Raw genomic sequence first — 27,060 nt, forward strand, 5'->3', positions numbered from 1 at the left:
GTGTGTCCAAGAAACTGCAGATCTGATGGTATGATGACAAAATCAACCACTGACCTGTAACTGAGAGTCCCGTTCAACACCATCACTCACTGAATCACACACGCTCTCTTTCTAAGGAGTGCTGGAACATCACATTTTCTCTCTGCACTCATGTTAAAGTCAACTTTAACACTTAACACCTGTTAATGTCGGTGTAAACCTGCCTCCACTGGTTTACACCGACCTCAGCAGCCATTTCCTGCTTCTAATCTCTGCTCTAAATCAGATTCCATAACAAAGTGGTTGAGTCGCAGTGTTGTGATTAAGTCTGCACTGTGTACTGTTTCAGCTGTCGTCACATGCAAAGTGCCCACTCAGAGAGAAGGTTATAACCTACATGTGGCTGACGCTTCCTGTTGGTGACCCATATTTGTCAGTAAACAGCTAACCACAGGAAGCTGCAGGCTGAATATTGCTCCATTACTTTATTACCTGCTGTCACAGAGCAGATATATTGACTGGACCCTTGATTAGCGATGCCCTGCTAGTATTGGCTTGGACCCTTTTTGCATTCAGAGCTCTCTTAGTCCTGAGATTCAGTAAGATGCTGGAAACGTTCCTCAGAGACGTTAGTCCATAAGGACAGATGGTGTCATGAAATCAATATCCTTAGTATCCTTATTTTCCTATTATATTGTTTTATGTACTGAAGGCTTGTAGAGCAAGGCCACTTTTGACTTTTGCTCAGCACAGGCATATTAATAGATAAGACACAGAAAAGAGGAACTTTGCCAAATAAGCAATGTTTGAACCTGTGTGACGTGTAAAGTACCAAAATAAAACCTATATGAGGCACAGTTTATGATTCTAATGTTAGAGATCCTGCAACTGGCGTTTGGGCTGTGCAGGGGTCTCTCTTCCGGAAGATGATTGAATAAAAAGAAATATAAATGTTTTAACACACTATGAGTCGGTTTTCTCTGTTCTATCATGGGGACAAAAGAATCGGGGTTAATAATAGCATCACACAAAGGCTGCAGGTCGCTGATGTGAATCTTCTGCTCCACCATATTTCAAAAGTGCTCTACTGGGCTGAAATCTGAATCCAGCTCTCAGTTACTTGTCCAACAAGTAACCAGTTTGAGATGTTTGTAGCTTTGTGACATGTTACATGCCTAAAACTGTTGAAAGGTTTTAGGCAGGTGAGAAAAAACGCTGTAAAGAAAAAATGCTTTCAGAAATGGAAGTGCTAATCATTTATTATTATCAATCAGCAAAATGCAGTGAATGAACAAAAGAGAAATCACATCAATATCTGGTGGGACCAGCCTTTGCCTTCTTCTAGGTCCAATTGCACACAGTTTTTGAAGGAGCTCGGCTGGTAGGTTGTTCCAAACATCCCGGAGAACTAAGCACAGATCATCTGTGGATGAAGGCTTCCTCACATCCTTCTGTCTCCTCCCTGAGTAAATGTGGTTATCCCGGCTGGACGTTTGTCAAAGCTGGGAAGGCGCCTAAAGAAAGCTCCAGCCGATCCAGGAGAGAAGGACAACTGCTGCCAAAGCAAAAACCTGTAGTGATCCCGTACGTGTCAGGAGTATCGGAGCAGCTGAGATGCATTTGTTCTAAACACCGGGTCTCTGTGGCTTTTAAACCCCAAAACACGCTGCACCAAAAACTGGTCCACCCCAAGGATCGGGTCCCCGACACAAACAGAGTAACATAGTGTACGCTGTTAAGTGCAGGAGGATTGGCAGGATTTATACATCGGGGAAACCAAACAACCTCTGGCTACAACACAGAAGAGCCACCTCGTCAGGCCAGGACTCTGCAGTCTGTTTACACCTACAGGCCAGTGGATGCTCTTTCAATGATGAGGATGTAACATCCTGGACAGGGAGGAGCGCTGGTTTGAGGGCGGAGTCAAAGAGGCCATTTACGTGAAAAGGGAAAGACCATCTCTGAATGGAGGAGGGGCCTAAGGGTACATCTGTCACCATCTTACAATGCTGTGATTGCAGCCATTCCCTAACTCTCTGTGAATGGGACTCATGGCTCAACTTTTATATTTCTGAAAGCTTTCTTTGTTTGCAGCATTCTTCACACCTGCCTAAAACTTTTGCACAGAGTACTCAAGGAGGCTGTGATGTTTGAATAATGCTCAGATGGTACTGATGAGCCCAAAGTGTAGCGTGAAAATGTCGAGACTCATCAGACCAGACGACATTTTCCAGGAGTCTGCTGTCCAACTGTGGCGAAGCTGTGTGAACTGTCGCCTCAGTTTCCTGTTTTTATCTGTGTTCAGAGATGCGTCTGCAAAGTGTGCAGGCGGCAGTTTAAGATACTGTTTCCTTCTCGTGAAGGAGACCAAGCATTCCTTCAGTACCCCAAAGCATTTCACCCAGAGAACTGTCACTCACTGGGTGTTTTCTATTTTAGTGATCATTGAGTACATATACAGCACTATGGAAAGTGTAAAGTAACCACACATTTCTTTATAGTTTGCTTCCAGGGAGCCAGAGTTTCTTAATAGTTCTCCAGGATCCACAAAGGTTTTTCTGTGTCGCCTAAACATCATTTGTTCTCAGCTGAACTCTTCGACTATTTCTTCAATTAAATCTACAACAAATAGCAAAAATAATCACCAATAAGTTGATTCCTAAAGAGCTATGAGCAGACTACCTGAGATATTTCAGCACCAACAGAAACACAGAGCTGAAGTCGTTAAGATTTTCACTGGAGGTGATCCGATTGGACAGAAATTAGAAATGAGGAGATGAGAGGGACAGCTGAGCGGTTTGGAGACCAACTTAGAGACACGAGGCTGAGGTGTTATTGAGGATTTCCTAACCTAAGATTAGACAGGACAAGAGAGGATCCTGAAGTTTGGGAGGATTTAGTCACGTCACACCTAATAACAAACAATACGTTCTGCACTAACCTGTGAATCATTCATGTAAATAAAGGCACTTAGCTCAGGGGCGTTTACCATAAACACCACTTCCTCCTCTTAGTAGGTGAGAGGCCACCTCCTGCAGCTGTAAAAACCACAGCTGGCCACTTGTCTCGATCTGTTTTCCACTCATACCTGTGAAGTAAGAAGGCTGCTAGTCATTGCTTTGACATCTTCCCTCCAACCTTTACTTTTCTACCATGCGGTCTATAAATAGAAACATCAAAACAGTTTCCTGTAGAACACAGGTGTCCAACTCCAGGCCTCGAGGGCCGGTGTCCTGCAGGTTTTAGACGTGTCCTTGATCCATCACAGCTGATTTAAATGGCTACATTACCTCCTCAACATGTCTTGAACTTGAGTTCTTGAACTAACCATGTGATTCAGGCGTGTTGACCCAGGCTGAGATCTGAAACCTGCAGGACACCGGCCCTTGAGGCCTGGAGTTCGACACCCCTGCTGTAGAAGATTCCTGGTTAGCTAACATCTGTAACACGACGCACTCCAAAAACAAAAAGCAGACAAACATACAGGTCTGCTGTGGTGTGTGAGAGGGCACAACAACGGCTTCTGTGCTGAGACCAGTTCTGTTTACATTACATTTACATTTCATCTGTCTGTGAATCACCACGTCTGCGAATCCCTGTCACCCTGAGGCGAGTGTTGCTCTGTTTAACTATATAAATGTCGAATACTGAAATTGATTTAAATGTGTTTTCTGTCTTCTGAGGTTTGTTATATTTACCCAGGTTCTTTAACAGCACCTAAAATGCTTTTCTTTGTTGAAGGACTCATGAGGCTTCCACATATTTTGGGCGAGGTTTCTTCAGCAGGATGAGAGCACGAGCATGAAGGTAAATGCCAGAAGCATGATAATAATTAGTGACATGAAACAATAAACATGTGAAAGTAAAAGTAAAGCCCTTCTTGTTTCCCCCTCTCTTCAGCTGTTTGCACTTCTAGCAGTGAAGCTCTAACCTGTTGTTTTCTCCTCCCTGTACTTCAACAGTACTGTAACAGTAAAGCTTTGAACAAACAGAGGAAGTGAAACACTGACCACAAAGACAAACCAGCGTCTCAGTCTGTCTGTCAGTGTCTTCATCAGCCCTGCTGCAGACATTCAAACAATAAATCGGCTCCTTATAACGTAAGGATGGCAGTTTGGGACAAAAACACTCTGTGGGGTTTCCTGTTGCTGCTCACAGGTAAGACTCTGACTGTGACACTGATGATGGATTTGATGTTTTTTTTGGTTTTACTTTGAATTATTTTTAGCCAAACCGCTTCTGCTTCTTTTCCTCTTGGTTGAAATCAATCAGACTTCACTGCCTGTTTACCAGCACGACCACCTCTCTGTGGTGCATTTCATAGAGCTACCAGTGAAACTCAAACATTTAAGTTCCTCCTCACCAAAGCTGCACTTCATGACATGTTTCAGTAACAGGTAATGCTCTCAAAAGGTCTCGAAAAAATCAGAGGAAATGAGACACGACCACAAAGCTAAGACGATGTCAGTCAGTGTCTTCATCAGCACTGCTGACCACACGTTTAAAGAAGTCATTCAGTCGGCTCATTAAAATGTAAGGATGGCAGTTTGGGACAAAAACAGGCTGTGGGGGCTCCTGTTCCTGCTGGCAGGTAAGACTCTGACTGTGATGATGATGAAGCTTCTGTTTTCACATCAAACTGTTGTTAAAGAACAAACTCCACTGTGACTGAAGCCTTTTTCGTGATATCTTGATTGTTTCACGCGTATGAAATGTTATCTCTTTCAGAAACAACAGAACGAGAACACAGAATCAAAGTCGTTTGAATCTTTAAATCTGAAGTTGATCTGGGGACACTTTTTGATTGTGTTTGATTCCAGATTCAAAGATCTGATTGTTTGAACTGAATCTTTGTTTTAGAGCTTCACACACAGCAGTCTGTATTTTCTGTCTCTAAACTGAGTCACTGTGTTTGAATCTCAGCTCTGTGTTTGCTCGTCTTTAGGTGCTGTGGGTCAAACTGTGATCTATCCTCTCACGTCTACCTGTGCTGTCAGAGGATCCACTGCCACCCTCCGCTGCACCTTCACACCTCTGAAGACTTTCAGTGATGGTGGGAGAGAAGTTCCACCAGAGCTCATCAGAGTCGTCTGGTATCAGAGCCAGCAGCATCAGCTCTGTCAGCTCAACAAACCATTTGTGTACGACAGTGATTCAAAAAATCACAAACAACGCTTTGAATATCTGGGAGACAAGAAGACAAACTGCACTTTACAGATCAGAGACGTGCAGCAGAGAGATCACGCAACCTTTTGCTTCAGGATGGAAGTCGATCACACAAAAGTACATTTTAATATCAGCAGAGGAGTGACTGTCAGAGTTGTTGGTAAGAACATGTTGTGCCAGCACAAACACCTGCTCTATAAATTATATTAGGAATCTACAGACGCAATTATATTTATGTTGTTAGTGATCTAAAGAACACCTCGCTGACTTTAGTCTGTGTTATAACATCCAGAGATGAATCTGATCTAACAGCGTCATAGAGTCGAACACCAGCAGTAATGAAGAATTTATAATAAATCATCACAAGTTCAACAAACAAAAGTTAAGTATCAGCAGTCCCTACATGAGTGAAACTTCATCTCTTAATAAAAAATATCATTGAATAGAATAGAATTCAACTTTATTGTCATTGCACACGTCACAAGTACAAGGCAACGAAATGCAGTTTGCATCCATCCAGAAATGGATCTGACGATCTTGCTGTCTTTTCACTATTTTCGTGAATGCATGCGTGAGGTTAAAGGTTGGTTCAAGAGTAATTCTCTTGTCCTGAACGAAAAGAAAACGGAGATCGTGGTGTTTGATAGTAAAATCCCCCGCGACCAACTGTGCGCTGCTCTGATGCCTTTTGCTAGCTCTCCTTCTGATTATGCCAGTAATTTGGGCACTACTGGATAGCTCGCTTAAATTTGACAAGCAAGTGTCTGCTGTTGTGAGGTCTAGTTTTAATCAGCTGCGCCTCATTTCTAAGGCTAAGCGCTGTATTCCGCACATTGACCTGGAAAAACGCATTCGTGACTTCCAGGTTGGACTACTGCAACTCTCTTTACATTGGCCTTTCCTCCACCCTTCTCGTTAGATTGCAGACTGTCCAGAATGCGGCGGCACGCCTTTTGACAGGTAGCAGGAAGTTTTCTTCCATCACTCCTGTTCTTGCTGGCTTGCACTGGCTTCCAATTAAATACCGCATTCAATTTAAAATATTACTTTTCACCTACAAAACCATTAATAATTTGGCGCCGAGCTACCTCAATGAGCTTCTCAGGTTACACTCTCCTGTCAGAGCACTTAGATCTGCTACCCAAATTCTTCTGGAGCAACCTCGTTCTCGGCTGAAGTCTTGCAGTGACCGCGCGTTTGCTGTAGCTGCCCCGGTCTTATGCAACAACCTTCCTGTCGCTATCCGGGCGTCTGACTCTATGCCACTGTTTAAATCACGGCTGAAGACTTATTTGTTTAATCTTGCCTTTCCACCTAGTTAACACTTGGTGTGCGTTGGTACATTTTTATCCGTTATGCTTGTGAACTACTTTTATATCTTATGATTGTCAAGGTTTTTATAATTGATACGTGCCAGGTCCTTTCTCTTTTCCCTCCCATCTCCCTTTTCCTATTTTATTTTTGTCAAGCACCTTGGTATACCCTTGGTTTTTTAGTGTGCTTTATAAATAAAGTTTATTATTATTATTATTAAAGTGCTTTAGCCACAATATAGATATATTACAGAAATGGGTCTGTTACAATGAACATGGTATGAAGGTATGTCATGAATATGCTGTGACTATAAGTATGTGCAGGCTGTAGTGAGTATACAAGCTATAAATATGAAAACTATACAGAAATATGAAATATAAACATACAAGTTATAAACAGTGTTAGAATTATAATTATCATATTGTAATGATTGTTTATACAGAATCATACAGTAGTGCAGTTTAGATCAGTGAGATATGTGGATAGTTTCTACAGAGGCTGTATAAAGTGCTAGTGGTTGTGAGTGGTGGTTCAGTCCATGTTATTATTGTGTGTTTGAGGGTCCAGTTGGCCATTTGTTTGTTTTTGTCCATTGTGTGTGTTCAGTTATAGGTGGTTGTGTGCATGTGTGTCCAGTCCACGTGTTAACGTGGGTCAGATGTCAGGAGCAGTGTTGGTCAAGTTACTTGAAAAAATCAGTAACTAATTACTGATTACTTCCCCAAAAAAGTAATCCCGTTACTTTACTGATTACTTATTTTCAAAAATAATTAATTACTTAGTTACTTAGTTACTTTTGCTGCATAATCCGTCATACAAAATGTAATCAAATGGAAAAGTCTCTTTTTAAAACTTGTTTTATTAGTTTTAATCTTTTAACTTTATGCATCAAGCAAACATTTAATTATCTGCAACATTCTCTGACTGGAAGAAATCAGTTTAACATGTAAACCTATTTTCTGCACATTCCAGCACATAAAATAAAATATTTTTGTGTTTACACTCAGTCTTTCAAATAGATGCAAGTAAAACACAGCAGAAAATAAATAAAGTCACAGACTCAGCGGTCCTGTTGCTCTATTTTCATCTGTAAAGCAGGAGTGGGGCAGGCGGAGGTTTACCCTGGTGCAGGTGTGCCGCGGTCAGTGGAAGAATCCGCGAGTTTCTCTGTGAGTTTCCCATTACGTCGTAGCTACTCGGTGCTTGTTTGGAAGTTTAGGGGTTTTTTCGCTGTAAAAAGAAGTTTTCTTCCCACGCACAGCGGACACTAATGTTTTTGTCACTTTTTATGGAATCAAACTCAAAGTAAGGTCAGTACTTCCACGCTTTAAACGCTGCACGCTCATACTCTCTCTGCACTCGATATGTGATCCATTGTTGATCTGCACACAGCTGTTGTCACTAACGTCGCACTCGCTTACGTCACTGTCCTGAGACATTCTCGCAAAAAAATCACGGTTTTAGTAACGCAGTAACGCAGCGTTCCTACAGGAAAGTAACGGTAATCTAATTACCGTTTTTGCAATAGTAATCCCTTACTTTACTCGTTACTTGAAAAAAGTAATCAGATTACAGTAACGCGTAACACGTTACTGCCCATCTCTGGTCAGGAGTCTGACAGCTGTGGGGAAGAAGCTGTTCCGGTACCTGGTGGTCTTAGTCCGGAGGCTCCTGTGGCGCCTCCCAGAGGGCAGGAGGGTGAAGAGTCCATGTGATGGGTGACTGGGGTCTTTGATGATTTTCCCAGCCCTTTTCAGACACCGCTTCCTGTAGATGTCTTTTATGGCAGGAAGTGGTGCTCCGGCGATGCGCTGGGCAGTTTTCACGACCCTCTGCAACGCCTTCCGGTCCGAGGCAGAGCAGTTCCCGTACCAGACTGTTATACAGTTGGTCAGGATGCTCTCGATGGTGCAGCGATAGAAGTTCACCAGGATGTCTGAGGACAGGTGGTTCTTCCTCAGAGTCCTCAGGTAGAAGAGGCGCTGGTGAGCCTTCTTGACCAGCTTGCAGCAGTTGGTCGTCCAGATGAGATCCTCGGAGATGTGGACTCCCAGCCGTCCCCTTAATGTAGATGGTTGGATGTGGGTCAGCATTCCTCCTGTAGTCCACGATGAGCTCCTTGGTCTTCTCAGTGTTAACCAGCAGGTTGTTTGTGTCGCACCACTCAGCCAGATGATCCACCTCCTCCCTGTAGGCGGCCTCATTGTTGTCGTTGATGAGGCCAATCACCGTGGTGTTGTCTGCACACTTAATGATGATGTTGGAACCATCAGCAGGTCTGCAGTCGTGGGTGATCATACATGTGTGCACAGCTCACATGTCAGATGTTAGAATGATTTTAGACTCCTCAAACTTACAACAGACGGCTGGTGTTTAGAATAGAGTCGAATAAATAGTAAAAACATAATTTGATTATTTCTGAAGAAGTCTTACGGAGCTCCACATACAGCATCAGCATCATATTCAAGATGTTTCTGCTCCTGCTCAAAAGGCTCGGATTTCCTCCTGGATGAAATATTTTCATATTAGTTGAAATTCAGAATAATCTGTTAAAATAATAAAGTCTCATCTTAACTTTGATCTCAGACAAACTTGCTCAGGAACAAATAACGCAAACAATAACAGCTGGAAATCGTCTAAGTGACTTGTATCATCTTTAACTTTCACTGAGTGGTGAAAGTCAGTGCGGGGTTTGAAAACTACGTGCTGGGAGTGAAACGCTCTCGCGAGCCTCGACTTCCTGCTCGACAGACAACTGCTGGGACATCTGGGCTGCGAGACCAGCAGGAACAAACATCTCTGAAAATGTTGGAGCAATTTTGCAAATAAGCAGTGTTTTGATAAATCGGTGAGATATTTGAGATTTACATGTGCATATATTGTGTCAAATAAGCATATTTCAAACTTTCTTATAGTTTTAGCCGCTCTCATCTGCCATTGCTGCTTTTTGGGTTTCAGACAAAATGCAGTCTGGGATACTTAGCTGCACCAAGTTCACCCAACTTCATCACGGATGTGCCCTCAATAGAGCCACAAGTCCACAATAAGACGAGTAAACATGAGCACGCCTACTGAGAAACGGCCTCTGAATTGTTGTCTAGCGTTGCGTTAACATGGCATCTGTGCAGATGCTTGCAAAGAGCCAAAGTTGTGTTAGCAGTACACCGCAACCTGGCACGCAGATAACTGAACTGTCGTAATGCGAGTAACAACATGATTGTAACTGTAATGTAATTACTGAAATTAGTGAATTACTGAAAAATGTAACGTGGTCATACACAACACTGGTCCAGAGGGGGACACAATGGGACTGGATGTAAAACTTCATATTCTTCTGAAATCAAATGATCAATTCTGATACATCCTGTATTAAATTAATGAAACTGTTATGAATTCAGCACATTGGACAGCACATGAGTCTTAACACATGGTTTTAGTATTACACCGACACAAGTCTCCTCCATGAAATCTATAAATCTATTGATTTGTTTTGGATTTACAGATTTCCAGCCATTTCCGGTTTGTTTTATCCTTTTTAAGTTGTCTTCAAACAAGAATGCTACAGAAATGTTGTCACACAGTTTACAGTCCCAAATGAAGTTTGTTATTCTCCTTTTAGATTCGACTAAAATGAGAATAATCAGCTCCAGTGACGATAAAAAGTTGAGCAGAGGTGAAACCGTCACACTGCTCTGTGCTTCAGTCTGCACTTTCCACCAGCTGGAGGTCACCTGGTTCAAAGATGGCCACGCCCTCTCAGAGACCGGCCCCTCTCTTGAGCTCGACTTCCTGACGGCGGAGGATTCTGGGAACTACACCTGTGCTCTGAAGGCCAACATGGAGACTCTCTCTGAGCCGTACAGCCTGCAGGTGACGGGAGAGACAGGTTGGTGTGATCAGTTTCCTTTCTCCTCTGTCAAACAGCTGTGTGATGTTAAACCGATTAAAGCTGGTTTACTGTACTGCCCCCTGCTGGTTCTTGTCCACTTTAACAAGCACACTCCTTGTTTGCATTAGGGCTGGGTATCGTCACTGATTTCTAGAATCGATTCAATTCCGATTCACAAGGTCCCGAATCGATTCGATCCACGATTCGATTTAAATCTGGGAAATTTTGACAGTCAGAAATATAATTCAGGTATGCACACATGGGTATTCACAGACGCGGACTAAAGCTTTCTTGGCTGCTGCCTCAAAGCACACTGTGCGCTGTCTATCTTGCGTGCTGCACAATATCGTTTATTACTTAGTAAATACTGATATCTATGACTAGCTAGTTTATTGTGATGGTGCTTTGTTTTCTCTATTATTATGTTGCTCTTTGTTGTTTGCTGTCTCCTCTGTTTGTTTTTTTTGTTTGTTTTTTTTTTCTCCATACAGGTGACCCAGGAGTTTTTTTTTTTTTCTCTCTCTTCCCCCCCCTTCTCACCGTCTCTTCTCCCCTTTGGTTTTCTTTCTTTCTCTCCCCCTCTTTCTCTCATTCATTCCCCCTGTCCTATTTATTAAAAAAAAAAAAAAAAAATGACAAAGGATGAACTGAAGCTCTGCCATCACGTAATGTCGCATACTGCTGTTTCTGATGTCATTTAGAAAAAAAAAAAAAAAAAAAAGAAAAAAAAAAAAAGAAATATAATTCAGATCAGTACATTTACATATTTCTGTATCAATAAAAAGGAAGCTGACACACGCAAGACTTTATCACAGGTGTGAGCGTCACAGCAGAGGCCTTTGTGTCAAAGTAACTGAAGATAAAACACAGAAAAACATGAAGGTGATTTTCCTGGCCTGGGATTTTATAAAAATATTCTGCAGTACATCAAAAACGAAAGAAAACCATTAATCAACATATGAACATTACCTCTGAAGTTACAGCGGTTTTATTAGAGACACAGCGTTTTGCATTTTGAATAATTTTAAAAAGTTTAAATTTGTTCAGTATTGAACAGCAGAAATGAGGTTTTCTTTTTGGAAGAATGTAAAAGGGAAAAAAACAGCGGCCGACAGCGCTGTAAGCAACAGTAGACTGGTGCGTAACAAGCAAGCGAATAATACAGAAAACAGAGAGAGAGAGGGAGAGAGAGGGAGCTGTGCATCGCGGTGGAAGCAAAACAGTAAAAGAGTGAATTCATGACGATGTTTATGTGAAGCGTAGTTTGGATCTTCTTCTGCTGCTGGTTCGGTCAATATTGTTTGGAGAGACATCAAACTAACAGCTTTAGAATCAGCGCATAAAGGACGTGAACACAAAGCGCCGACAGATCAGAGTCAGCGAGCTGTCGGCTTTCAGCCCCGACTGTGAGAAAGGCGACATCTCACTGATTCTGATCTGCGGGTCGCGCTGTGTGTTTACGTCTTTGTGCAGAAGCCGTGTTCCTGCTCTCATTTACTGTCTTAACTGTTTGGTGGTTCTTGAAATTTTGTGAGATGTCACCTGAGATTCTGGCATTTCGGGCAAAATAAATTTATATTAAAAAATCGATTCAGGATTTTAATGAATCGATTTTACGTTATCCAAGCCAGAATCGATTTTAATCGATGAATCGATTACAAAAACCCAGCCCTAGTGTGTGCATGTGTGCAGCACAGTGAAGGATGTTTAAGCTGCAATTAACTGAACATTGTTGAGTCAACAAGCAGGTCCTCACAAACTGATTTTTAAAAGAAATATTCATGTTTACAGTCAGCTTGGAGAAACAATAGCTCTTAGAGTGACATGCTTGCCTCATTTTCCTTCGACCATCAGCTAACTGGTGCAAAGATATCCATCTATACAGATTCTTTCACTTATCCAGTTCAGGTTTGCAGAGGGGTGGAGGTGAGACAGTACACAGGTGTCCAGAGTCCGTGAAAACACACAGAGAGGCATGCACACTCACATTCACACCTGCAGTCAATTAACCCACCTGTCAGCAGTCTGGAGTACCCAGAGAGAACCCAAAGAGATGACGAAGAATATGAAAACACACAGAAAGGATGGGATTCAAACCAATAACCTTCTAGCTGTGAGGTGACAGTGCTACTACCACAGTTCTGCAGTGTGAGAAATGTATCATCTGCACCCTGTCTCATGGTTGTGTGTGGTACTAAATTAAATCAAGTGGCAGGAAGTGAACACAGAAGACATCCTGCCACCAACAAACAGATCTCTGCTATTTAGCAGCATTTTTCCAGCTTTATTCTTTTCCCAGGCTGAGTCACTGTGTTTGAATCTCAGCTCTGTGTTTGCTCTTCTTTAGGTGCTGTGGGTCAAACTGTGAACTATCCTCTCACGTCTACCTGTGCTGTCACAGGATCCACTGCCACCCTCCCCTGCACCTTCACACCACCTAAGTCTGTCGATCAGAGAGGAAGAGAAGTCCCACTAAAGATCGTCAGAGTCCTCTGGTATCAGAGCCACTGCTATCAGCTCTATCAGCTCACCAAACCATCTGTGTACGACAGTGATTCAACAAACAAGAATCCTCGTTATCAATATCTGGGAGACATGAAGACAAACTGCACTTTACAGATCAGAGATGTTCAGCAGAGAGACAACGCAAGCTTTTCCTTCAGGATGGGAGTTAATCATCGTGGGGGACATTTTACTAACGGCACAGGAGTGACTGTCAGAGTTACTGGTGACAACAATCTCCTCAGTCTAAGACTAATATTCATCATTAATGTGTCTTTAAGTCAAACTGATCTATATTCTCATTTTAGATGGGATTCAGATGAGAATAATCAGCTCCGGTGATGATAACAAGTTCAGAAAAAAAGAAAACGTCACACTGCTCTGTGCTTCAGTCTGCACTTTTCATCACCTGGAGGTCACCTGGTTCAAAGATGGCTGCATCCTGTCAGAAACAGGCTCCTCCCTCCAGCTGAGCTCTCTGACGGTGGAGGATTCTGGGAACTACACCTGTGCTCTGAAGACCAACATGAAGACTCTCTCTGAGCCGCACAGCCTGCAGGTGGAGGCAGGTTGGTGTTCCTCTCTGAAAGAAGCTGTTTCTTTATTCAGTGGAGCCACTGCAGTGACTTTAAGCCTCCACTGCAGCTTAATTAGGCTGCTCATGTTCCAACTAGCCTTTGAAGGAAATTAGTTCTGTCTGCATTTGTGCTATGTAACTGTAACTGTTTTATAACTGTTTTTGTGTGAATCACTTTGTTAGAAACTGTCCTTTTTAAATGTGCTATAGAAATAAAAATGGTTGGTTGGTTGTGGCTACGGTGTAGAAACAAACCACAGGTATGTCACAGCACTGTGACGAGCAGATACCTTGTAAGCCGGAGAGGAAATGGTGTGTTCACGTGATCCAATGGGAGACAAGTTATTCTCTTAAGGGAGGTGGTCAAATCTCTATAAAAAAGTTAATATTCAGTTTCAGAAATGTCAAATCTTTTTCACAGGAGTCAAACTGGACAAAGTGGACAACCTGACAGTTGCCCGTCTGCTTCTGTTCAGCGCTCACACAGTGCTCATCCTCTTTCTGGCATCAGTAATACTCAAAGGTAACTTACACCCACTCATCATTCTGTTTTCTTCTCCTCCCTCCGTCTGTTTCTTTACAGTCATTTTTCATACATGAACTTTTGAGGAGTGCCTGGGTTGCCTAACTGTTTGACCTACTTTCATAGTACCACAGGTCAAAGTTGACTGTGAACAAACATTTTAAGAAACCTTATCAAGTAGAAAATATCACATGACGGGACAGAGAGAGAGCAGCACAACACTTGTTAGTCTTCCTCACATAAAAACGTTAGTCACGAAGCACCACAGGAACCATGTGCTCGAACCATTCAGTTCACCTCATCTATTAAATGTATTTTACTGTGTATGTTATACATTATATGGCATAGATTGTCACTGCGCTGTATATCACAGCAGATGACGCACAATTATATGTATCTGCAAAGCCGGACGACACAAATTTGTGAAGCTAATGTAAAGTTTTGAAGACATAAAGACCTGGATGACCTCTAATAAGATAAGAGATAAGATAAGATAAAACTTTATTAATCCCTCGGGTGGGTTCCTCTGGGAAATTCGGTTTCCAAAAAAGCACAGCACCGACAGAAGTTACAGTTGCAGAATATTTATATATATATATATATATATATATATATATATATATATATATATATATATATATATATATATATATATATACACACACACACACATACACACAAATACAGAGACATATATAAATAAAATATACGAAGGGGATAAATAGAATAAATAGGAATAAAATAAAAATAAAAATACAAGTGAATTGCACATTTCAAGTATGGAGTCTATTGCACCGTTGACTATTAACAAAAAGTATTGCACAAAAGGTATTGCACAGTGAGGTGAAGAGGCACTACAGCTTAGTTGTTCCCCCTCCTTTGAATAGAATAGAATAGAATAGAATAGAATAGAATTCAACTTTATTGTCATTGCACATGCACAGGTACAGGGCAACGAAATGCAGTTTGCATCCATCCAGAAGTGCTTTAGTGATATAGATATATTACAATATATATTAGCAATAATATAGATATGTAAGTATATTACAGAAATGGGTCTATTATGTTATAATGTACACGGTATGAAGTATGTTGTGAATATTCTATAACTATAAGTATGTACAGGCTGTAGTGAGTACAAGCTATGTACAGGCTATGAACAGGATATAAATATGAAAAACTATACAGAATATGAAATAAATAACTTTACAGAATCTGAGATATACAGCTATACAGAAATGGGAACTATGCAAGTTGTAAACAGTTGTAGGGTTAAAAATTATCGAATGTACAGAATGATTATTTACACAGAGCTATACAGTAGTGCAGTTAAGGTAAGTGAGGGTGTGGATAATTTCTACAGAGGCTATAAAGTGCTAGTGGTTGTGAGTGGTGGTTCAGTCCATGTTATTATTGTGTGTTTGAGGGTACAGTTGTCCATTGTGTGTGTGTATGTTCAGTCCATGAGTTAATGTGAGTCAGATGTCAGGAGGCAGAGTTCAGGAGTCTGACAGCTGTGGGGAAGAAGCTGTTCCGGTACCTGGTGGTCTTAGTCCGGAGGCTCCTGTGGCGCCTCCCAGAGGGCAGGAGGGTGAAGAGTCCATGTGATGGGTGACTGGGGTCTTTGATGATTTTCCCAGCCCTTTTCAGACACCGCTTCCTGTAGATGTCTTTTATGGCAGGAAGTGGTGCTCCGGCGATGCGCTGGGCAGTTTTCACGACCCTCTGCAACGCCTTCCGGTCCGAGGCAGAGCAGTTCCTGTACCAGACTGTTATACAGTTGGTCAGGATGCTCTCGATGGTGCAGCGATAGAAGTTCACCAGGATGTCTGAGGACAGGTGGTTCTTCCTCAGAGTCCTCAAGAAGAAGAGGCGCTGGTGAGCCTTCTTGACCAGCTTGGAGCAGTTGGTCGTCCAGATGAGATCCTCGGAGATGTGGACTCCCAGGAACTTGAAGCTGCTCACACCTTTGTCCTCCTGTTTCCCCTCCCTCTCCCCTCCAGAGAGGAGTTAAACAGTCTGATGGCGTGTGGGACAAAGGAGTTTTTAAGTCTGTTAGTTCTTGTCTTGGGGAGAAGCAACCTGTCACTGAACAGACTCTTCTGATTGTTTAAGGCCGTGTGCAGAGGATGCCCAGCATTGTCCATAATGTCCATCAGTTTCTTTAATGTCCTTTTCTCTGCCACTGTCACCAGAGTGTCCAGCTTCATGCCGACCACAGAGCTAGCCCTCCTGATCAGTTTCTCCAGCCTGGATGAGTCCTTCTTTGCTGTGCTGCTCCCCCAGCACACCACAGCATAGAAAAGTACTCCAGCAACCACCGACTGGTAAAACATCCTCAGGAGCTTCCTGCAGATGTTAAAAGACCTCAGCCTCCTGAGGAAGTACAGTCGGCTTTGGGCTTTTTTATACAGGTGCTCTGTGTTGCATGACCAGTCCAGTTTATTGTCCACCCACAGCCCGAGGTACTTGTACTTGTTGACCACCTCCACCTCCTCCCCCTCTATCTGAACCGGCAGTGGACCTGCTCTAGACCTCCCGAAGTCCACAACCAGTTCCTTAGTCTTTGAGGTGTTGAGTTGCAGGTGGTTTGTGTGACTCCATGCGACAAAGTTCCTCACCAGACTTCTGTACTCCTCTTCCTGATCATCCCAGATACACCCCATGATGGCCGTGTCGTCTGCAAACTTCTGAATGTGGCATAATTCAGAGTTGTAGCAGAAGTCAGAGGTGTACAGGGTGAAGAGAAGAGGGGACAGCACAGTTCCCTGTGGTGCTCCTGTGCTGCTGACCACAGTGTCAGACGTGATGTCCTTCAGCCTGACGTACTGTGGTCTGTCGGTGAGGTAGTCGGAGATCCAAGCCACCAGGCAGGGGTCCACCTCCATCCTGTTCAGTTTTTCTTGAAGCATACAGGGCCGGATGGTATTAAAGGCACTGGAAAAGTCAAGAAACAGGATCCTGACCGTGCCTTTTCCCCCATCCAGGTGTGAGTGGGCTCTGTGTAGGAGGTACAGGATGGCATCCTCCACTCCGACATCCGCAAACTGTAGTGGGTCCTGGGCATGTTGTACCTGTGGTCGGAGGAAGTTGAGGAAGAGCCGCTCTAGAGTCTTCATAAGATGTGACGTCAGTGCCACCGGTCGGATGTCCTGCTTCTTTATTCAGATAAAGCTGATGTTATTGAACTCAGCCATAAAACTTTAGAAACTGTCTAACCAGATGCCGTAACTCTGTGAGCACTTTTTGACCAGGACGTGTCCTTCAACGCACATATTAAACAAATATGTAGGACTGCTTTCATCCATGTGTGCAACATCTCTAAAATTAGAAATATCCTGTCTCAGGGTGAATAACTAGTTCATCAGTATTTTTTAGATAATGTAAATTCATTCACCTCTAACTGTTCTTGATTGTGTACAGGACGTGTTGTGTGCAGGTCAGGAGAGGGTCAGCAGCAGACAGCTGAGAGACTTGTGGCAGTTCAGGTGAGTCACATTATTACATAAAGTGTACATGATGGATATAAGCTGACACACAGGAGTTGTGGATGTGGGCGGTTGGAAAAACCCCCATCTGACATTTTGTGATTTTCACCGATTTGATGGAGGCAGACGCAGAGGTGATGTTCATGAAATAAACTCCAGAGCTGCAGTGTTTCTCCCTGCAGGCTGGAGCTGTGTCTCCCCCTTCTGGCAGTGAGAGTAATTACACAAACACTGTCAGTACTGAGGATGAGAAAAAGCCTCAGCAACGGTCACAGATGGCTTTCTCTGTCAGACCGTCATCCTTCCTCTGAACACCGAGTCTCTTTTTATCTGAATGGGGCGACCGTGGCTCAGGGGGTTGGGAATCGCATCTGTAACCGGAAGGTCGCCGGTTCGATCCCTGGGCTCTCTGTCCTGGTCGTTGTGTCCTTGGGCAAGACACTTTACCCTACTTGCCTACTGGTGTTGGCCAGAGGGGCCGATGGCGCGATATGGCAGCCTCGCTTCTGTCAGTCTGCCCCAGGGCAGCTGTGGCTACAACTGTAGCTGCCTCCACCAGTGTATGAATGTGAGAGTGAATGAATAGTGGTATTGTAAAGCGCTTTGGGTGCCTAGAAAAGCGCTATATAAATCCAATCCATTATTATTATTGAATCATCACAAACGTTTCTCTGTTTGCATCACTTGTCATGATTTGGAGTTTGAGCCTGTTTATCAGCACCGACCTGTCTGCTGCTGTCTTCTTCTTCTGTTGCAGCCTCCAGACGTCCCTGAGGAGCCGAGGACCAACGAAGAAGAACGAGGCCAGGCTGTGTGAATTCATCAGTATTATATTTAACAGGCTTATTTCTCTCACGTAAAACAGTTAAAGTGCTCTTCTGCTTCAAGCTGTCAAGAAAAATCAATCACTGGTTTAAAATAAGTCCACCTGTTTATGACCAGAATATCATCAGGAAGTCAAAACATGATGCACTGGAAGGTTTAAGATAAAACATGTGTTGTTAAAACCTGATTGTGTGTATGCTGCTGTTATTGTGTGATCCTGTGTGGATTGATACTCATCCGTCCAATAGCAGATATTTGTGTTTTATAATTGATTCTCCAATTAAAATATTGATATTTTAGTAATTTGCGCTAAATTTGTAGTTTGTCATTAACAGGAACACAGTGGGAAACTACTTTATTGAGATCATCTAAATGAGTAGAACTACTTCTTCCACTGTCACAGTGATGTGTCACATACGGAGGTGTAAATGTTCCACGGCTCACGTGTGCTGATGATAATAACGGATGATCGCAAACAGCCAAGACGCGGCTGGTGACACACGTGGTAAGACCACAAACCTCGTCTAACACAAAAGCAAATCATAACACAGAATGCGATGATGTGTTTATGATGAAGTGAACTGAGATGATAACGGGGTTCTTGCTGATCGGAGCTGGCTTGGCCTCGGCTTATTGAAGATTAAAGAAAGCGGAATCGGCTGTTCAAAACCCCACAAGGCTGCCCGCTGGGATTGAAGCGATGGGATGGGTTGTAACTTCTCAAAATGGGCTCATTGAAGCAGCACGGATAAGATCTTGGAGAAGCTCACGGCTCTTCAACGGGAGATTGAGAGACCAGTGACGGACTGCTAGATCGGCAGATAGATTGTTCGTACTAAAGGAAAACATGTCATGGTCCTGGGCCATGTGGGCCCAGTATTCTTAGGCTACGTTCACACTGCAGGCGAAAGCGCATCAAATCCGATTTTTTTGACCCTATGCGACCCATATCCGATCATGCTATGACAGTGTGAACGGCGCAAATCCGATATTTTCAAATCCGATCTGGGTCACTTTCGTATGTGGTACTGAATCCGATACATATCCGATGTTTTAGAAAGCGACTGCTGTTTGAACGGTCAAGTCGCATTAAATCCGCCTTTTACGTCACCGACACAAGACTGAAGCCAATTATCAGCGCCAGAGAAGCGCCCGAGAAGACATCGCGAACGCTTCCTGGCCATCCAGTGTAGATGTTAGTGAAACTGTTGGGAAGACAACGTAAACATTTTATTTGTACTGTATAATCTGCAGATTCTGACAGAAATCTGCAGCTATCCTTTGAAGCACCGCTCCTCTCTTAAACAGCAATAAGGATCATTATTAGGTTATTTACATTATTATGTAAATAACAAAATAACTTAAAGCAAAAATTGGGAAACGAAGTCCGAAGTCTGCATATTAAGGGCCATCAGTCAAACAATACTGTTGCTCTGGGTCTAAACAGAGCGCGTTGTGTGTGACGTCTTCTTTTGCGCATGCGGCCGCTTTGAGCGTTCACACTAGAGCGCGTTTGCTGTCGCATTTTATTTGTAGTGTGAACGAGCAGACAAAAAAATCGGATTTGATCAAAAAATCGGAATTGAGCATCAAGACCTGCAGTGTGAACGTAGCCTTAGTTTCTTGTATTTTTGTATTTCATTCCTTATTTAGGCCATGTTTCCTGAGTTGTCCTGTTGTGGTGTTCCTTATTTGACTTCCCCTTGTGACTTTTATCCCGTGTGCCCCTCTATGTATCTGTGAGCCCTCGTCTCCCCTCCTTGTGTTTCATTCCATGTTTCCCCAGCCCACTATGCCCGTGCTCTCTCTCTCCTCCTGTTTGCACCTCTGTGTACTTCCTGTTTTACTTTGACAGTCTCCCGTCAGTGTTGTTTACTCCTGCCATGTCTTGTTATGTTTATCTGTGTCAGCTGTGTTCCCATGTGTGGCCACTTCCCCTGATCATCCCTCTTGTGTATTTAGTCTCTGTGTTTCATGTAGTCTGTGTCGCGTCGTCTGTGTTCTCACTTCCATGTTTTCACGGTCAGTCTTTTCAGTGATCATCTTCGTCTCTGAGTTTTCCTAGTTTGTCACAGTATTAGTTTTCCCAGTTTAGTTATAGTCTAGTCACGCTATCCCTGCTTGGTTGTACACGTTGTCTTCAGCCCTAATAAAGGCTCGCTTTCTGTTAAGTTCACTCCCATCTACTCACTTGTGTACGCACCTGGGTCCATTACACACACCACCGCACGGCCTGTCTCTGCAGACCGTGACAAAACAACCATCATTTCATGCAGCCACCATATCGGCTCCAGCTGTGGTCTCAGGGCTGGAGCTGAACACAATAAATTCTCACCCTGATAACAGACGGTGTTTAGACTGTTCCTTCCTCCCCTACGCAAGGCCACCTGGGTCGGCTGGAAGACTGTTTACTTAGCCTGGCTGGGCAAAGGACACTGTCTCAGCTAAACTCAGGACACACTGATACACACTCATCCCCCCTTTCCAAATGCCTTCGATACTTGTCTCCTCCCGGGGTAGATGGCGGGTTGACTGGACCAGCGCAGACATGCTGGAGGACCGGATGCGCCGTCTACACCGGCTCTGTTACCCTTTACCCGCCTCTGCTGCCTGTCTTGTGTTTATATGGTGTACTGACAGTCATGTGCTTTCTTTGTTCAAACTGTTTATAATCAGAAATAACAAGAAAGCCTTAAATTGAAAGGTTAGAAATGAAACTTACCCGGTAACGCCATACTGGACATCAGATCACATGACTGTGTTGCTAAACACGAGTCCAACATCATCATCAAGTTTGCGGATGACACAACCATCATAGGCCTCTTCACAGGCAACGATGAGACGGCCTACAGAGAGGAGGTGATGGCGCTGTACGAGTGGTGCCTGGAAAATAACCTGACTCTCAACATCAGCAACACTAGAGAGATGATAGTACCAACCAGTCAGGGAACACCAGCCCATCCACATCAACGGTGTCAAGGTCGAAAGGGTCAGCAGCTTCAAGTTCCTTGGAGTCAACATCACTGAGGACTTCTCCTGGACCCTTCACACAGACACTGCTATCAGGAAAGCTCGCCAGCGGCTTTACTTCCTGAGGAGGCTGAGGAAGTTTGGCATGAACTCCAACATCACCTCAAATTTCTACAGGTGTGCAGTCGAGAGCTTGCTGACGAGCTGCATCACGGTTTGGTACGAAGCTGCTCTGCCAGCAGCCGTAAATCACTACAGAGGGTGAAGGCAGCAGAGCACATCACTGGCACGAGGCTTCCTGCCATTCAGGACATTTATCTCCAGCGATGCCTCCGTAAAGCACACAGCATCATCAAAGACCACAGCCACCCAGCACATCAGCTGTTCTTGTTACCATCTGGCAGACGTTACAGGAGCCTGTCTGCTCGGACTACAAGACTTAAAAAAACAGTTTCTACCACTAAGCCATACGACACCTCAACCACAACACTTAAACACACACACACACACACACTCCACAGGACGCACTCAGAAGCTACCTGCAGCTTCACAAGTACTCTGTTTAATCTGCACTGGTCACTCCACTTTATTGATATTTATATTTTTAAAAAAAGTGCAATACTGCTTAACAACTGCCACAAAAAATAAAACAAAAGAAATTTGTACTGTTCAGTTTGTACTGCTGCTCATTCCTGTGCAATACCCCAACCAAAACAACTACCATCTTCATCTCATGCGCCCGCCCCCCCCCGGTGCTCAAGGCAAAAGCTGACAGGAATAACAGAAATTCTCCCTTAGATAACAAAACTGTGTTGCGACTCTTTCCCCTCACTCAAGGCCACCTGCACTGATCGAAGATTGGGTGAAGGGAAGCTTTCTCTGGGTTGAACATGGAACACACACACACGCACACATAAGCATGTACACTCACACAGACCTGCACTCACTCAGTTTGGATGTTATGTTCTGTGTAGCCTGTATAATAAATAAATATGTAGCCCAATAAAGCTACACAACATGGGGCGGTTCACTTACAAACACAAGTCTCCGGCTACGTTCACTCTGCAGGTCTTAAAGCTCAATTCCGATTTTTTGATCAAATTCGATTTTTTTGTCTGCTCGTTCACACTACAGATAAAATGTGACAGCAAACGCGCTCTAGTGTGAACGCTCAAAGCGGCCCGCATGCGCAAAAGAAGATGTCACACACAACGCGCTCTGTTTAGACCCAGACCAACAGTATTGTTTGACAGATGGCTTTAATATAAAGACTTGTTTCAGACTTTACGTTTCCCGATTTTGCTTTAAGTCATAAAGTTATTTTGTTATTTACATTTGGCCTAATAATGATCCTTGTTGCTGTTTTAGAGGAGCGCTGCTTCAAAGGATAGCTGCAGATTTCTGTCAGAATCTGCAGATTATACAGTACAAATAAAATGTTCAAGTTTCTCCAAAGTTGTCTTCCCAACAGTTTCACCGGATGGACAGGAAGCGTTCGCGATGTCTTCTCCGGCGCTGATAATTGGCGTCTGTCTTGTGTCAGTGACGTAAAAGACGGATTTAATGCGACATGACCATCAAACAGCAGCTTTCTAAAACATTGGATATGTATTGGATTCAGCACCACATACGAAAGTGACCCAGATCGGATTTGAGTTTTTCACACTGTCGTACCATGACGGGATATGGGTCGCAGAGGGTCAAAAGCATCGCAAACCAATGACAGAGACATTTACAGATTACTTATTTGACTTAAAATGCACCAAAGCAACAACTTGTATTTTCTCCCGTCTTTACCTGTTATGATGTCAACACCAAATGCAGTTTTTAAATGATGTTTTCATGGATTAAGGAAAAGCCGATCTCCAAACCTACCTGGCTCTGATCACTTGAAAGATGGGAAATAAAATAAAGTCAAAAAGGTGGCAGATGCCAATATTACACAATCATTTTAAAGACGATTTCTGTAACCTTGGTGAAAATTGTAGTGAAATCTGTTTTAAAAACATGAAAACTCTTTTTTTCTTCTTGTCTTCAGGAGAATCAAACTGAACTAACCGAAGAAGAGGAATGCTTCTTCTCTGTCCAGTAGAACATCTTAGCTGATGTTGACAGCGAGGATCTCAGAGTTACATCCTATCACGGTGGTGTTTATCCGTGTGTGTGATGGAGAGAGAGACGGGTCCCGGTCTGACCTTGTTATGCGTTTTCCTCTGGACGCGACGTCTGCTCAGGGTCCAGAATATCACACAGGGGTGTTTCACAGCTGCTCAGAGGTCACAGAGGTGTTTCTCTGTCTTGTGTTTCCTCGTTATCATGTGAGTGTGCTTCGCTGACATATTTATGGATCATTTCAGATGCAAAGAATGAGGGTATATGCATATTAAAACAACTGCAAAATCTAAAACTATTTTTTCTGACAGTCTATGTGACCAAAGAGCCAAATGTGTTTAAATGACAGAGAAACTGAGACAAACTTTATATATAAGGTGGACTTTGTTATCAAAGCCACTGTTTGTTTGTCAAAGATGGATCTATCCACCTCCGCTTCTTTGGTTGGTGTGTTTAACTGCGACTGCAGCTTATATGCTGACAAATCGCTCTCATTAGAAGGAACAGTTTGGCTCAGAGGTTTCCACACACTCATCATAGGCGTGACTGTCATGGTGACTTTGAGCTTATTGAACGCCTTCATAGAGAAACACAAACCAGTGGAGCCATAAAGCAGAAAAAGCCCACGCTATCACGCTAAACTATTGACCGGAACACGTGATTTGCAGTCACTGGTGAGTTGAGTTATTACCAGCAGCCTTCAGCTGTGCTGCTTCTTGTTTTCTGAGGATTACCTCCTTTTCAACATAGCTATAGATCATAATGATCCTTTGTGTGCCTTAAAAGCTGCTGTGAGAGCAACAAGAAGGAAATACACTATTACCAAGACAGTGCATCACATATCAGAGCTGCTTTCTATCCAATTTTAGATTAAATGAGGTTAAGAACAGAAAAAGAATCTTCATGTTGGGATACGGAACATCACAGCTCTGTTTACTGGGCTGGAAATCAAAAACAGAAGCTGCAGTTTGGATCTTTGAGCAAAATTACTTTTTTCAAATTTGTCATTGAAATAAACAGAAGATTATAAAAACTAAGGGTGTTGAGCTTAAAGTGTAATATTATAATAAATTGTTGAAGTACCACACTGTGGATCCCAAAAGGTTGATTCTGTTCATCTGGACGTTTCAGTGGGAGGAGCTGACTGCAGCCAGCTGAGCCTGAAGAGGTCACCTGGGTGAGTGACAAAACGTTTCTCGCACTGAAAACATCCAGGTGAGCAGAATCAACCTTTTGGGATTTCCTTACCTGGATGATTGAGCATGCATCAAGACACTGTGTACATCAGTACAAGTTTGAAATGTTGCCAGTATTTCAGAGAACCATAAATAACAATAACAAATCTACAACATACATCTAACAAATGAAGTATTTTTATGGATTTTCTTTGCCCTGTTATACATAATCCTCTAAATATCTGCAGGTCCTGAACAGTTAAAGCTGAAAGTCTGAGCTCCCCAAAATCAAACACTATCAAATAAAAACAGAGTCTCTATGCAAAATCCAATTTGTTCCCAGAACTCAAAAAATGGAGCAAAACTACGTTAGGAAAACTTATTCATTGCAAGTATTCAGCGGCTGTGCAGAACTAAATGTTTACTTTCAGACAAACAAAGTTCTACTAAATTAAAAACTATTTGTGCTAACTTACTTTTTTCTGTTTTTAAAATCACATTAGGTTTTATATTAATATTGAATAAAAATATGATTAAAAAAGAATAATTAACTGCAGTTCTTGTAATGGTGTTAAAATCAGCCCAAACTTGATTTTCAAATGTCATAAAGTATATGAGCCAACATACTGGACACTGTTCTGCTTAACAACAAACAATTATATTACCATCGTTGTTAGAATGTGACAATGAAACAAAGATTTCATTATTCTGAAACTACTTTCAGGCTTTCCACAACTTTGTTTTGTACTTACATTACTTATATAATCAAAATAAATGTATTTATTGTTCAGTCACAAGTGCAGTCTCTAGTTTAAACAACACATTTGTTTTGCATTCAAACACAGAAGCTGGTATGCAGTAATATTTTAAGGATGGTTTGTTTCCAGTCTAGGCATTACTGCCTGAATGACGGTCATGGATTTAGTTGATCCAAATGTTAAGTGCAGAAGAAAGTCTTTAACTTCCCTTAAGGACAGTGGCAGTGGATTTGGGTTGGAGATGCAATGAGCGTGAACCTGCAGGTGACCATCTTCAGTGACGGATTGACTCATCTCTCCTGCTGTCATGCAGGCAAACAATCAGATTTTTAGAACACCAACTTACTTGCTTTCTTAGAACATTTTTTTTCTGCATTTGCTATTGAACAGACCCCAATTTAGACCATCTCAGGCTCCCTCCCCACAGGAGGTGTCCCACTTGTCAGTCTGGATAGCCCTGACCTTCACCCCACACACAATAATGTTATGAAAGCATATTTTTTAAAAAGGGCTGTGCAAACATGGCCAATTATATAAGCTGTGGGGTTCATTTTTAAGTAACATGAGCTGAGAGGCAGCAGCAATGCTAGGCTAACACTAGCTAGCTAGCACCTGGTGCTAAACTGCGAGAAGCCACAAAAACAGTTTGAATAAGAGTAAACATTCACTCACCAAATCACTGTATCACGTGAAGAATCACAGCAATGGCAACAAGATTTTCCTGAGCTGACGCTTCCACAGGTTTGCTCAACATATTCCACAGAGAAACGTGGGCACCACGAACACGCGGAGTGATCCGTGCCAGGGAGAAGGAAGGTAACGACGTGGAATGTTAAAACCTTATCGTTTTATCCCTCCGCACTGAGAAGCAACATTTCCAGCGTACTCAATAAACTGACTTGATCAGCTTCTTGAATTAAAAGAACTGCTAACTTACTTAAACTGAGTTCTAATAACAATTTGATTAGAAAACACAAACAAACCTAAAAATAAATGTAAAAAAAGAGTTCAGGCTACTTAATATTTTTAATTAAACACAATATTAGATTTCACAGTGTGCAGCGAAACATTTATCAGTACTTGTCGCTCAGCTGTTGGGAGTTACCAGGGTGATTGTGACGTCACAGAGCCAGATCATTCCAAGGCCGAGAAGACCGGAAGTGAATTTCGGTCTAGCATGCGAGGTTTTCTGTTGCCAAATAACCGGCTCTGATTCCGGTACAGAAAGTACGGATTCAAAGATGTCCGTGCAATCAGCAATCAAAGAGATTTCTGTGATTCTGTCATCAAGGAGCTCAGATGGAGAGATGACAGATGAAGATGAGGAAGAAACTCTAACAGAAAAGGACGAAACAAAACGAGCCGCAGGAAGCCAAAGTTTCCGGGCTGCAACCCCAGTAGAAGTGGTTGCAGCTGACATCGTAAATGAGATCACTGGCGACATGGATGTAAGCAGCGAAGAGCCCTGTGAGAGGAGTCCTGCCTTTAATGCAGGATTAATTACCAACAAGCTGAGAGACTTCTTCTCCAGATGTTTGCAATCCACCTCTCACTCCCGGCTCAAAGCACGCAAACAGCGCTTTTCCATGTTTGCCAGAAAACAATTTGAAACAACGAAAAAAGACCTGAGAAAAGTAATAAAGGCAAACAGAAAATTTCTTGTTTGTCTGAAAAACATTTGCAAGGACCCCAAAGGTGACACGGTGCCCTCTGATAACAGTACGGTTTCCAGCCGAAACACACTGCTCCGTTACATACGCTCCTCTCCCGTCGACTTCGACG

The 27,060-nt window shown here is 42.9% G+C and overlaps 1 protein-coding gene across 1 annotated transcript; it reads left to right on the forward strand.

Moving 5' to 3' along the window:
• Positions 1-4,064: 4,064 nt before the first annotated feature.
• Positions 4,065-18,507, forward strand: LOC101487150 (CD276 antigen). The gene is made up of 8 exons (XM_076876444.1): positions 4,065-4,137; positions 4,925-5,305; positions 10,079-10,345; positions 12,696-13,076; positions 13,159-13,419; positions 13,849-13,950; positions 17,374-17,438; positions 18,196-18,507. The coding sequence occupies exons 1-8, from the start codon at positions 4,086-4,088 to the stop codon at positions 18,253-18,255; spliced, it is 1,569 nt and encodes a 522-aa protein (XP_076732559.1). The 5' UTR covers positions 4,065-4,085; the 3' UTR covers positions 18,256-18,507.
• The last annotated feature ends 8,553 nt before the right edge of the window (positions 18,508-27,060 follow it).

The sequence above is a fragment of the Maylandia zebra genome, linkage group LG1, assembly GCF_041146795.1.
Source record: "Maylandia zebra isolate NMK-2024a linkage group LG1, Mzebra_GT3a, whole genome shotgun sequence".
Lineage (NCBI taxonomy): Eukaryota > Metazoa > Chordata > Actinopteri > Cichliformes > Cichlidae > Maylandia > Maylandia zebra.

Excerpts from the sequence above, each read along its gene's own strand:
- LOC101487150 (XM_076876444.1), top strand. The coding sequence starts at position 4,086 with ATGGCAGTTTGGGACAAAAACACTCTGTGGGGTTTCCTGTTGCTGCTC. Across the intron at positions 13,077-13,158 it reads AGTGACTGTCAGAGTTACTG|ATGGGATTCAGATGAGAATA; the intron begins GTGACAACAATC and ends TTCTCATTTTAG. Across the intron at positions 17,439-18,195 it reads AGAGACTTGTGGCAGTTCAG|CCTCCAGACGTCCCTGAGGA; the intron begins GTGAGTCACATT and ends CTTCTGTTGCAG.